The 13,059-nt window shown below is 48.8% G+C and overlaps 5 protein-coding genes across 5 annotated transcripts; all 5 read left to right on the top strand.

Annotated features, from left to right (window-relative positions):
• The first annotated feature begins 2,616 nt into the window (after nt 1-2,616).
• LOC108036815 (uncharacterized) lies at nt 2,617-3,787 on the top strand. Its single transcript, XM_017113165.3, has one exon. The coding sequence runs from the start codon at nt 2,758-2,760 to the stop codon at nt 3,640-3,642; it is 885 nt and encodes a 294-aa protein (XP_016968654.1). The 5' UTR covers nt 2,617-2,757; the 3' UTR covers nt 3,643-3,787.
• A 99-nt stretch (nt 3,788-3,886) lies between these two features.
• Nucleotides 3,887-4,991, top strand: LOC108036816 (uncharacterized). Its single transcript, XM_017113166.3, has one exon. It carries the CDS (start codon nt 3,972-3,974, stop codon nt 4,746-4,748), a length of 777 nt encoding a protein of 258 aa, XP_016968655.1. The 5' UTR covers nt 3,887-3,971; the 3' UTR covers nt 4,749-4,991.
• Nucleotides 4,992-5,057: 66 nt separating this feature from the next.
• Nucleotides 5,058-5,921, top strand: LOC108036817 (uncharacterized). Its single transcript, XM_017113167.3, has one exon. It carries the CDS (start codon nt 5,072-5,074, stop codon nt 5,837-5,839), a length of 768 nt encoding a protein of 255 aa, XP_016968656.1. The 5' UTR covers nt 5,058-5,071; the 3' UTR covers nt 5,840-5,921.
• Nucleotides 5,922-5,973: 52 nt separating this feature from the next.
• On the top strand, nt 5,974-6,985 carry LOC108036714 (uncharacterized). The gene has a single exon (XM_017113015.3). It carries the CDS (start codon nt 6,095-6,097, stop codon nt 6,848-6,850), a length of 756 nt encoding a protein of 251 aa, XP_016968504.1. The 5' UTR covers nt 5,974-6,094; the 3' UTR covers nt 6,851-6,985.
• A 35-nt stretch (nt 6,986-7,020) lies between these two features.
• LOC108036715 (uncharacterized) lies at nt 7,021-7,986 on the top strand. Its single transcript, XM_017113016.2, has one exon. It carries the CDS (start codon nt 7,145-7,147, stop codon nt 7,871-7,873), a length of 729 nt encoding a protein of 242 aa, XP_016968505.1. The 5' UTR covers nt 7,021-7,144; the 3' UTR covers nt 7,874-7,986.
• The last annotated feature ends 5,073 nt before the right edge of the window (nt 7,987-13,059 follow it).

Here is a 13,059-nt window from a genome sequence, read left to right as displayed (position 1 = left end):
AGCTTGGCTGCATTATTGACACAATACTGTTTATTTGCTCAACTTGTAACCGTTTTCGGTGACGATCTAGGAAGACACCGAAACAGCAGCCCTCGAATCAGAAGGTGTTATACAATAACTCATTAACAACATGTAATTCTGGACAGGGAACCAGGCATTACCAGCTGCCTCGGTGCTGAACTCCCCGATAAGATATGGCGGGGAAAGTCAGCAGAACTTCCGTTTCAATGGGGGAGTTCACGAAGGGGCTGCTGAGCATAATTACCCGACTTTCCCAGCTGCAAGCTCCATTTGAGCTTCCGTTCCGGAGCGAATGCAGCAAATTCACCAATCCCTCATTCCGCTCCCCCGCCCCAAAAATGCATTATTAATTGCTTTGCCTTTGATTTATCTAAGAAGCAGGCTCCAGCCGACCTCAGTGCCGGCACCCCTGAAACCCCTGAAACACCGGAACCCCCTGACCGCCGAAACGTATGCAACCCTTGGAGCACTCGCCATAACGCTCCACCCGCAATGTTTAATTGTGGAAATGAGAAATATGCGGAAGCGTTGACGATTCCGCTCCAGCGTCTGCTGCACTTGTCGCATCACTTGATGCGCCCAGCCCCATTTTCAGTTCCAGTTCCAGATCCAGCCCGTGTCCGTGTCCATGCACATGCCTCGGCCCGCGCCCTGCGCCCGTCTGGATCCCACCCACTGGCCACCCCATCCTCCCCTGCACCCCTCGTTAGCTAGCACGTTAGCGGCATTGTGAGCCCTGCGACTGCGCTGAGAAAAATACTAGTCACCTTTTGAAATATACCCATGTTTGAAGCCCGGACTCGCAGATTGGAACAAGTGCGCTGGGAAAATCAAGCCATTCTGCTGCTAATAAAGCTATAACCAAAAAATGGTGGCTTTGATTGCGGAGTAGTTGCAACCTGTTCGCACAGTGCAGCCAGCATCTGTGGCAGTCTATTCCACTCCCACACACGCAGGGTCGGCACTTGCCGCACTGCCCCGCCCTGCCTTCCGCCTCCCCGCCGCCCCGCCGCCCACCGACCAAATGACACAAAAATATGGGCTTAACCGGAAACGGATGTATTATCTGCGCTAACTGCGCTGCCACACACAACAGTCAGTCAGAGGCGGACGGGGCTCGTCTGGGCTGGGCCCAAAAGTCGAGCTGGGGCTGGGTTTCGGGCTCGGGCTCGGGCCCGGGCTCGAGTCGTGGAACTAATAGAATATTATAAATCGTGCCCAGGGCACGCGGAGGGAGACAACCTGTCTTCTCCACTGACCCACGGATGACGAAGGCCCCTCTCTCCGCTGAAATCTCCGGACAGTTCTCGTTCGTTACGCTTCTGTAAGCTTTTTGGCTTGTGCTTTTTGCGGCTCCCAAACATTTCGTGTTCGCATGCAAAATCCCACATGGAGTTGGGGCTGGGAACAGTCGTGGGGAAATGCCGTTAGTGCGCCCGGCGGCAGGGTGCTGGTAGTTTGGACCAGGCCTGGTCCACTGCATACGCTTGCATGTCGTCGTTGTCGAGCACTTGCCAGCGCTTTCACTTTCCTCCCCGCCTCTTGCGGCCCTTTCATCGAGTCAGTCCATGGCAAAAACGTGGAAGCCGAAAAAGGTGCACTACGGGTGCATTGACCTGCTCTGAAGAGGCTATTGTAGAACATGCAAACTGCATATATTTATCCCAAGGCCGAAATCTACAAGAGGAAAATCAATAAACCAGACGCTGTCATATGGGATTACTTTCACCTAGGCCGAACTACGAGTTTAAGTGGCGTTTTGGGGAAGTGTATCCAAAATAGGAACCCTTCAAGCTACGCTGGGCTTCGAGTTCCACGTAACACACAAAGGACTCTGACGCAATAATCGAGTTCAGAAAATCGGGACCGAGTCTTACTCTCTACCAAATCAATAATCCAATCATGGAGACCAGAACAAGTTAACGACTTGATTGGTAACTGCAGGGTTACTTCAGCGAGAAGTAACCGTATCTATTGCAAGGAGTGCAGCTGCAGATAAATGGCACTCTGCCCGATCGTCCGCTCCCTTGGCATTTGCATGTCTTTAGCGGGGATCAAGGATAAGCGAAGCCAGCTGATGGAGATTGAGTCATTTCCGAACAATGCCGTCCAGCCGTCAGCCATCAAGCATCCACCGTCTGTGAAAGTGATCGTGATTGAGGCCGCAGATGCGGCAAGAACACATCTCGGGAACTCCTTTCTACTCCTTGCCTGTCTCCTTTGCATGTCACTCAAGCGATCAGCAAAATAACAACAAACAATGTGAGCAGGGAAGGGTGGGCATCCTTTGTGGCTGTTTTGTTAGCTTTGATCGCAGCTACTTAGCATTTTCCACGCTGGCTTTGTAGTCCCCGTGCGTTTTCGCATGCCTCGGTGAGTTTTCCGCCCCGATCCCAAGGCATAGTTCGGGCATAATATTTATATTCGCCAAGGCACCAATTATCACTCTTCTGAATCTTAATCTTGAGATGAAGGCAACACATCTTATACAAACCCCAGGTTCACTCAAATCCCAAGTCAAACTTTGCTTGGCATACATAACATTGTAACTTAATGTACGTTTTTTTTAAATCGAAAAGTTTTGAACAAGAACATCAAACTCACATTTAGGAAGTTAGGTAGATCTGTGGGTAACCAGTCTCTGGATCATGGACTGGCCGGATTCCCATCTATCTGGGCCTTGTATACTGTGTCAAAATTTAGCAGTTATTGCCCCTTCAAGAGCTCCCAAAGAGAATGTTCGGTGGCAGTTCGACAAAATACTTCATGCTCTGGCCGCCTGCCCTCCAAGTGCTCAACTTTCCTTCGCAGCGGCAACAGGAGCAGGCCCCTCGTCCGGTGGTTCACTTTGAGCATCCTCCGGGTCACCAGCTCCACACCGCGCCCTACTTCTTGAGGATACCAAGAACTGTTCCTGATGCCGATGCCCCCAGTTCCCAGGAGACCGGAAATGGGCCCAAGACGGAAGTAACCTTCATGCGGCGTTGCTACATGATGGCCGGCCTATTCTCGGTCACCACCGCGATCATGGCGATGATCCTATCGAAGGCCATTCCTTCGGAAGCCGATCTCTCGCTGCCTGGCCTTATTTGCGCTGTGGTGTCTTTTATGGTTCTTTTTGTGCTCTGCATCGGAACCAAGTGTCGCAAGCTCTACTGGTTCAGTTTCATTCTGGCGGGCTGCTTCGCGAGTCTGGCCTGCGTGAGCGTAATCCTGGTTCTCCTGGAACGGAACCTAGTGGTTATGTGCCTCGCCCTTCTGGGGGCCTCCGCCCTGATAGTGACCTGCTATTTTGCTGGAGCCTGGCTGCCCAGGAACGTACTCCCAGGCGAGGCAGCCTTACTGCTCCTGGTCTTTTTCTTCGTGGTGGCCTCCATCTTCGTGCTCATCATGTTTGTCTTCACAAACAGAAGGATCTACCAACTGTTGTACTTCATCTTTTTGGTCATTACGGTGATTCCCACAGCCCTGTACCATGCCCAAGTGGTTCACGGCAGGCGGTTCAAGCTGCCTGTCCACGAATTCGTGATTTGCGCCGTCACCGTCTATCTGCACTTTCTGTTGTCCTTCACGGCCCTTTACTTCCTTATTTGGACACCGGGTGGTGATATGGTCAGGTGATGGGGCAGCAAATGGCTGGTAAGCATATCAGTGGCACTCGATTGTAGAAGTACGGCTCGGATTTGATTGGAGTATACTGTCCGATTGATTGGAGTGTTACTGCTAATAAAGCCTCCGTGTTTGGTATCTTTTGTAACGAAAATAATTAGTATAATGGCGCGCTCCAGAACCGTCTTCCAGCTCAATTTTAAACTCAACTGCACGTTAAAGAAGCTGTGTTTATTAGAACGGGTGCCATTACCAGATGTCGAGGGAGCAGCTTTGCCGAGAGGCAGTTGTCAGGGCGGCAGACCCAGGCCACACACTCGATCCACAGGGGTATCGAAGGGATGGACAACATTTACCATCAGGACAACGTCCGGCCGACGGTTGCGGACCTGGACCCGATGACCCAGTTCATCCGCAACATCTACAACCTGAGCCTGATTGTCATTGGAGTGACGGTGGCTGCCTGGCTGCTGCTCCTCCTGACCAACATCCACCCGCACCGGTACCTGCCGTTCCCCACGTACGTCCTGGGCATCATCATCTTCGTGGCGATGGTGACGATGCACTGCCTCCCCACACTGTCCTACTACTCGCCTTGCAAGTGGATCATGACGAGCCTGGTGGTGTTGTGCACCACCGTCGCCGGCTGCTGCATAATCGACGAGCTGAGCATGCTGACCATCAGCCTAGTGATGATTGGGGTGGCCCTGATCATCCTGGTGCTCAACTTCTCGGGGGCCAAGTGCCCACAGGAGTTCCTGCCCGGCGGCGTCTGCTCCACGCTGCTGATGATGGCCCTGCTACTGGTGCTGATCGCCGTCGGAATCGCCCAGCTCTGCACCGGGAACGTGGAGCTGCTGGACGCCTTCGTCAGCATCCTGTTCGTAATGCTGATCATCGCGATCCCCATCCAGGCGCAGTTCAACCACGGTCGCCTCGACGTCGTGGAGGTGATTCCCAAGGAGCACCTAATGGTCTGCACTCTGACCTTGTACCTGCACTCCATGATGTTCTTCTGCTGCGTTTGCTACTTTATCCTGGTGGACGAGAGAAAGGCCTCCACCGCGACAACGCTGGATCCCAGGAATGGGATGACCCTCGAAAATGACTTCGATTGAGAAATCCTTCTGTGTCCATTGTAACGGGTACAAATTCGCCGCGGCATAGATTCAACGACTCTACAGTCCGGATCTTCCCGAACTATGCAGTCTTGCATTGGCCGATAAGAAAAAGCCAGTACGTACATTCCTAAAGGCTTTCGGAAAATCCGCATTCCAGGAACATTACTATATAGGAATTGCTAGAAATATAAACAGAGCTTGGGCCATGCTTAGCAATAAATTAAATTCATGTTACAAAAAGTATTCAAGTATTGTATTTAGGCAGCCACGCTTCCTTTGTCGAAATCCCAGTAAATTGGTACAAAATCCCCGGTCAACACATGAATAACCAGAATGCGCGTTGGGCGCCGTACGGCCTCGGGGGCGGAAGAGGCGGTGCCGAAGGCCAACCGCCGGAGGGGCCGGAGATCATAGTCATCAACGAGCGGGAGCTGCGGGCGTTCATCTTCCGAGTGTACCTGTCCACCGTCGGGCTGTGCCTCCTTTCGGCGATTCCGTGGACCGTCCTGTCGGCGCTCGTGGTGAACGTGTACAAGGATATTCCGGTGCCGCCGTTCGTGTGGCTGCTAATGTCCCTGATCATCCTCACGGTGCTCAGCTGCATTCGGCAGACGCCCGCCCTGACCCTGTTCTGCTGGGGTTTGGTCCTGGGATCCCTGTTCTTCGTCACCCTGTACGGATCGTACTACATGCATCTGGTAAACGTGTGGGTCCTCCTGGTGGCCATGGTGCTCGCCGGCGCCCTCCTGGCGCTGCTGCACCTGTACGGGGCCAAGAGTCCGGACATTTTGCTGCCTAACCTCATCTGCACCTGCTGCATCTTTCTACTGGCCACCATCACCATGGTAGTGCTCCTCATCCTCTTCCTGGTTATCCACGACCTGCGCTACATGCTCGGCTTCGCTATTGTCTTCGTCATCCTGATCATCTTCATGGCTCCATTCCAGGCCCGCTATATCTGTGGAAGGCTTCAGCAAGTGCCCTATGGGGAGACCGCCAGCTCCGCCAACGGAATCTACCTGCACTTCGTCTTCCTGCTCTGCTGCATGCTGATCTTTGTCCTTTACTACAAGTCCGTGAATGCATGAGAGGACGAGTCACGTTTTGGATGTAGTCTAGTTGAAAAGTATATCTAAGATGGTGTATACGATAAACAGAGATGCAATTTTATTTAGTAGGCGTACCTGGCTTTCTTGTATGTCAACCGCGGCTTAGATACAAATTCCAGTAGGCCGTCGGAATAACGAGCCTAAATTCATGTTCGGCCCTGGAAACCAAGTCTGAGCAAAATGTAGAAGTACATCACACACACGTTTAGCTTTCTGTCTGGAAAAGTCTGATCGATGCCTTGTTGTGCGCGATGGCGAAGGACTACGGAAGCCGCCTCGGATGCGAATGAGCTGAGTGTATTCGCACATACCGTGTATATCAAGGCGGTAGTTTTGTGTTCCGTGTCGGCCTTTCTGCTGATGATCATCTCGTCACTTAAGTTCAGCGTAGTCAGTGTACTTCCCGTTCCGCCCTACATTTGGCTGCTCCTCGCCTTTGGCATCCTGGTAGTCCTTGCCTGCCTGCCCATTCGACGGCTCCGGAAACTGGTGATTTGGTCTATGGTCTGCGGAGTCGTGGCTCTCGTAACGCTGACCGGGGCGTGCTATGTGAGAGTCTACGACGTCACGGACTTGGTGATCTACGTAGCAATCATGTTGCTCGTGATGATCCCGTTGCTGATCTGCGGAGCCAAGTGCCGTAGGCCGTGCCTTCCGAGCGTCCTCTTCAGCGGAGTGGTTGTGTGCCTCTGCCTGGTGCTACTCTTTCCGCTGGGCATCCTGGCGCTGCTCTCCCACCGGTACTACTTCGTGGCCTTCTCCGCAGTCCTGTTCGTTCTGGGGGTAACCATCCTCCCCTTGCAAGCCCAGTTCATCCACGGGCGACTGCCCTACGAGCCACTGGACCTCGAGCCGATCTGCTCCCTGGCGTTCTTCATTGCCGCATGGATCCTGGTCTTCTGCATATGCGTCTTCGTTTGTGCCATTGAAATAGAGCTTACTGGCGGTTACCCGGAGCACTTGGCTGGCTTGTCTACTGTTCCAAGGTAAACGTGAAAGCTCACAAATAAATGCATTTATCGTCATAGAAATGAATGTATTTGAACTGAAAATATTCGGAGGACAGAGGTACATTCAATACTTTTCAAAACGCAGGACTATAAAAGTCACCTAAGTTAAAAACGAAAAAGTATATAAAGGTGACGAGCAAAATGTTTTACTTAATTTGGTTTCGTATATGCTTAAACATTTATCGAATAACCCCAGTAGTATTTTCTTGTTCCTTTAAAAATTTTCGTTAAAATTTCATGCGTAAAATTCCGAAATCGGAAATTGAAGCAAGCAATGCCGCGATTTGGAAGAGCCAATTTCCGAACCAACGAGCCGGAGGTCTATGGCGAGCCGCCAGATCACAGCATCAGCCACGCAGCACGGATCTACGGGCTGAGCGTCATCCTGGCCATGATAGCCCTGACGCAGTGGGTCGTTATTAGCCTGACCGATTTGATGGTGCATGACAGATCCGAGGAGCGCTACGGCTGGTGGCTTCTGTGCACCTTCTTTGGGGTGGCCACCCTGTCCTGGACCAATCTCGGCCGCAAGGTGCCGTTCAACTACATCATTATCGGAGCCATCGTGGAGAGCTCCACCATATACATTGCCATGGAGCAGAAGCACAGCGCCAACAAGTTGGTCAACCTCTATGCTGGAGTCGTGGTGGTGGCCTTGATGCTGGCCTCCATTTTCTGGGGCGCCTACTTCCCCATGTTTATTGTGCCGGGCGACCTTGTGCTCAGCATTTTGGTGGCCGTAGCTAACATAATGATGATTATATTCTTCATCAACGCACTCTTCATCGACTACCAGGGCATATACTATGCGGTTCGAAACATATTCGCCCTCGTCGCCGTCTGCATGGTTATGTACACGGCCACCATTATCCACGATCGCCAGTTCGATGTTCCCAAGAACGAGTACCTGTTCCTCAGCGTCCTGCAGTTCTTCTCCTACATGATCCTGCATGAGCGCATCCTGGCCATCGCCTATCACAGCACTCGAACAATCTCTTGTTAAATGCAACTTGTGATTCGTTTTCCATCCTTCATGATTTTGAAATGTATTTATCGGTTCATGAGGTAAACAAAATTATCCATTCAGCTTACATGTCTGAGGTCATACGAAACTGATCACTCTCGAAACTGAAAGATCTCCGAATGAACAGATCACTTCGGTGTTTTTCCCATCCATGGTGCATGTTGTCCAAGTGGTTACAGTATTGTTCTGGCTCAAAATTGCGGCTCATTGTTGGACTGCGGGCAGAGTTCCGTGGCATGCGCCGGATCCGGACAATGGGGGATTGTTTTGGGGCGTAATTATAAATAAACCGCTAATCTGACAATGCAACGGGTTTCAATTTTGTTGGCACCTGCGGCTCAGCAGTCTTTACAAAGTAGGTAAACAGCGAGCAGAGGATCCAAGACCGGATTAATAACTGCAATAAATTTCGTAATAATTCAGGTTTAATAGAGTTGTATTGTTTGCCTAAGACAATCTGAGTAAATATTGGCATAACCGAGACAGCTTCCTGCTTGTGGAAATTTTAGCATTTCAGTGTTTCGGCGCGGCGAAGAGCCCTCTCCCCGGGAAATCCGATCGTCCGAAATCCTAACCATCCCCGGGCAGCTTTAATAAGAGCTCGCGCATCGATTTGAACTGGATCGGGTGAGGAGAAAAGTAACTCATACTTAAAATTTACATAAAGTATCCTCTACTCCGCTTCGTCTATTTGATAAGCTGGCGTAACCGAAGAAGTGCCACTGGAAACAGGATTAATAGGGCAGGGTACTGGACTGTCCAAGACCGAACAAAGCAGCAGCTGGGCGAGACAAAAGATCGCGGATCCCTCAACAATGCAATATCCACTTAAGGTCCAAGCGGCGCGAGAGGAAACTCGTTATGAGTCACACAAATCTCAGAGTTCGCTTCGAGGGTCCTCGGTCCGTCCAAGTATCTGCCCGTCTTATCCATCCGAATCTCTTAGCAGTGGCAAAAGCAACCCTTTATTCGAAGGCGTCGCGGTCAGTCGCGAAAACAATCAGCGGCCATAAAAGTTGATTATCAGGATGATAGCGATAGTGATGATGGTGATGATCAAGGACTGGCACCACCATTAACACTGCGAGAAAATGGAGTTGCCTTGAGTTCTCATAAAGTATCAAGATGCTGTAATGGAAAAAAAGGTCCTCGCGGAAAATAAGAAGGTGAACCTTGAACTCAGTACCTAGATTTCTTTGCTTGTATTTATTTTATTCCAATCCAATTGCCACTAGGAATGGTTTAGTTATATCGCTGCAAAAGGTTTTTCTACCAGTGTAAAGTCAGTAGTGCGCGCAGCAGCTTTCGATCCAAGCATCTGGACCCGATCTGCGGCGAACTGACCTGAGCTAGTTAGTTCTCGGAAAATCCTAAACGAAAATCGTGGGAAAATTCCCAAAAGCGCATATCGAATGCTATTAAACGCTCGCGACGTGTCGCGGTGGTTACTTGCCGCCCGAAACCCAATCCCGGTGGCCAGGGGTTGTTACTGCGCGCGGAAAACTTGCGCGTTTTTCCTAGCCTCATTTTCACCCTCAGAACGTAAGGTAAGAGTGGAAAATGGGGGAAAAAAGGAATAATTCCGCTTGTTGCGTGGTCAGCTCGTGATTTACCTTTCCGGTGACAAAAACGCGGAAACATTGTAAATCGAGCCGGGGAAGGGCCTCGACTTTTCCGCCCAACTTCTGCTAACGACTTTGGTAGGCGGTTGAGTGTGCATTAACGTGGGAAACCCGGCCTTCAATGTCAACTGGTAGCTGGCTATCGAAGGCTTTCGCATAATTAAATGCAACGAAATGTGGCGGCAGCAGCTTGATTTCTCCCCAGATAACCGAGTCCAGGGTGGTGGAATTCTACATAATCATTTACATTACGCCGTTGTCTAATGGCCAACGCAACTACTCCGTGTGGTTTTCGGCGCTTTAAACACATTATCGGCGAGTGATTTTAATGATGAAATCTCAAACATAATTTGGACCAACATCTGCGTGCAAGATTTATGTTTAAACGTGGCGTGGTCCAATAATCAATTCATTGAACTTCAATTATTGTACTTGCTTTCTAGCAAGAAGCCAGAAGTTAGTGATCTCAGGTTCTTAGCCATTTTAGTTTTTAGCAACAGAGATAAAAATGCCAATCTCATCTTTACTGGATTTTAAGTTTTATACAAGTATGCACAATCATCACTCGTCTTACTACTCGGAACTAGAATGTGGACCGACGACACCAACCCAATAAGATGCGTTCACGTAGCCCCGCCATCGAATTCTGACCTGGATCACTGTGTCGCTAATGACCCTCTGCGGGTCCTACTACTTGCTTATGATTAAAATATGAGTGCTTCTGGTTGCTCTGGTGGCCAGCAGGCCCAAATGGCCATTTGTGTAAAACTAGTCTTTACACTATCATGATTTATACAACGATTTAAAGCCCTAGTCCTTATTATTTTGGTGGTGACCAAAGGTCTTTACCAGGAGCAATGCATCCATGGAAGTCTTAGCGCCAGTATGCGCTCTATAATCTTATTTTACAATATTCCTTATTTTCTCACAACAAAAAGTAGGAAAATTAAAAATAAAAAATGACCCGCCAGAAAATATATTTGTCGATGCAATATGGTAGTTTCATCTCCTTGATATTGGCTCGCCGCCCTTAAATGTGTAGCAATTTTCAATCTATTGAGTCACTTCTCAAGTTAAATTCAAATGTTTTACCTTAGGTTAAAGTTTCTCGAATCGCCTTAGTGCAACCACCTCCACAACTCTTAGCTCCTAAAAGTAAATGAGGAGGGGAAACACCAGAACCAATGGTCGTTACCTTCGCGTCATCAGCATATCTTCGTGCCGTTGCCGTTCGTGGCTTAATGCGAAATAATTACAACTTGTTCGCACATCATTCAGCACAAGCTGAAAAAAATTATCTGTCAGCTCGACGTCCCCCTCGTTTGTTTGCCCAATGACGAATGTGACCCTCCAAAGACGAACGATGGTGGTGATGATGATGAAAACTTCAAAACGACACTTGCCTTGTTTGCTTTTTGGCGTATTGCAAAAACTCTGTGGGCGCGTCGGTAAAATTTCAAAGTCGGCATCATTAACACCAACCAATGCGCCATTTTGGTATTTCGATGTCGATGAGTTGTTGAGTGCTGATGGTGATTGATGTAACTTTTGAGCCAGCCAGCACCCCTTGCAATCCGATCTCGAGTGAGTGTACCAAATTGGTAGCCCACTTCAAACCATCTGCCCAGCCCTCCTCCCAAGAACCCTAGGGCTGTGTAGTTGTTGTTTTAGTCCGTAGTCCCAGGGCCGCGTTCCCCCGGCCTATGCTAATTTGTTATTTTAAGCATGTTTGTTTGCCTACAGTCCTCCAAGCCTCCTGCCCTGCAGTTCCGGACCAAAATATTGACAAAAGTGTCGTGCGGAAGGGAGCGGAAGTGGTTGTGTCTGCACCTGAGGCGAAATATACTCTGCAACAAATAACAAACAAGTAAACCAATTAAAGCAAAAGATACAGTTTGAATTCGTAATGGACGTGAGTGCTCCGTGTTTTAAAATGAATCTAAAAACAATTTAAGCTATTTTTCCTTAGAGAAGAACAGTAGACGGCAAAGAATTAATTAAAGTACAGGGACCATTGACCCTAGGTATGTCAAGGAATAAAGAATCGATGTGTTATATTTACTCTGAATAAGCCAAATTAATTTAAAAACAATGTGTACAATTCAGAAAGAGAAAAAAGGGGAACTCTATACCAGGAAAGGGTGGAACATACAACGTAGTGCGAGTCTTCCTACTTTTACTTGCAGATAGTTTGAACCGTGTAAATTCTAGCCAGATCCTCAATAGCCTCATTAACCCTTTCCGAATTCTGTGACTTGTACAAGCCTAATATGGTTAGCCGCAGACCCGGGAGGTCCTTCTCCGGTATAAAAATCACTTAAAACGCTGCCCCAGGAGGATAACAAGTTCTAACCCCAATCAAGTACAGCGCAACGCACTAATTACAGAAGAGACAAAGGTGGTTGGCCCGTCCGAATGGCAATTGCACATCGGCTTCATCACTCTAATAGTCGGGCCCAGAACCAGATCTCGGAATATTCAATTACCGCAAATTTGTCGGCAGAGCATAAATGCAATAATTAAGAATCAAGTTGCCAACGAAGTGGACTAGACCAGATCAGACCCTCGTAAGCCGACCCTCGGAGGCACATGCACATGTATGCCTCCTTCCCCGGGGTGAACTGATACATTCGCTCAACTTCCGTCGAAAGTCATGTAACTTACTTCTTGTTACGCTTGGGAAATTTTTCAGTTGACATTGAGACCGGCAGGAGTAACTGAAAACTCAAAAACTAACCCAAATAGGTTTCGGAAGCTGCGGTCGACCGAACCGAACCGAGCCTCAGACTCCTAAAGAGGGTAGCTACTCGGGTTTTGTTTTAGTGGTGGACGCATTTAAATGTCTTTCCAATTTGTTCGTTCCGTGGGTCCGTCCCCTGTTCCCTGTCCTTGTCCCATATCCTTATCACGGCCTGGAGTGGCACTCGTGAGAGAGTTCCCAGCACCGCAGACCTCGAATCGCTCGACTGACTGCCTGCAGACCAACCGATTTCCTCTTGGCGGCGAATTCGAATGTGACACCACCTCAGCGGGCATTCGGTTCCGAGGACTTTAATTATGGGTGACAATGGCCTGCGGAATTGATTTTCGATATTTGATCATTCGCTGCGGTTAGTTAACGCTCTTTAGCGATGAAAGCACGACAACCGCAGGCTGCCGAATGGGGTGGAAGGGGACTCTGACAGTGCAGATGGAATTACGGCAAATGAGGTGAGTGCAGCTCTTGAGGAGCAAGTAGGAGACGGACTTTGGTTAAACACCCTAGATTTGAATGAAAAGTTCAACTTTTGGGATAACAGATTTTGATCTATATAAACACCGAATAAAACATGTAAGAAACCTTATTTAAAAAAATCTTTTTCTACGGGAATATTACCCTTAAGGATAGTTATTTGTTTGATTTTGTTAGTATAACTTGAATGAAAACTTCAACTTTTTGGATAACATATTTTAATGTATATAAACACTGAATAAACCATTAAACAAGCTTTATTTCTAAATAATTTTTTTCTACAGGAATATAACCCTTTAGGATGATTATTT

The sequence above is a fragment of the Drosophila biarmipes genome, chromosome 2L, assembly GCF_025231255.1.
Source record: "Drosophila biarmipes strain raj3 chromosome 2L, RU_DBia_V1.1, whole genome shotgun sequence".
NCBI lineage: Eukaryota > Metazoa > Arthropoda > Insecta > Diptera > Drosophilidae > Drosophila > Drosophila biarmipes.
The sequence above is the reverse complement of the archived record's forward strand: the minus strand, read 5'-3'. Positions and strand labels throughout refer to the sequence as shown.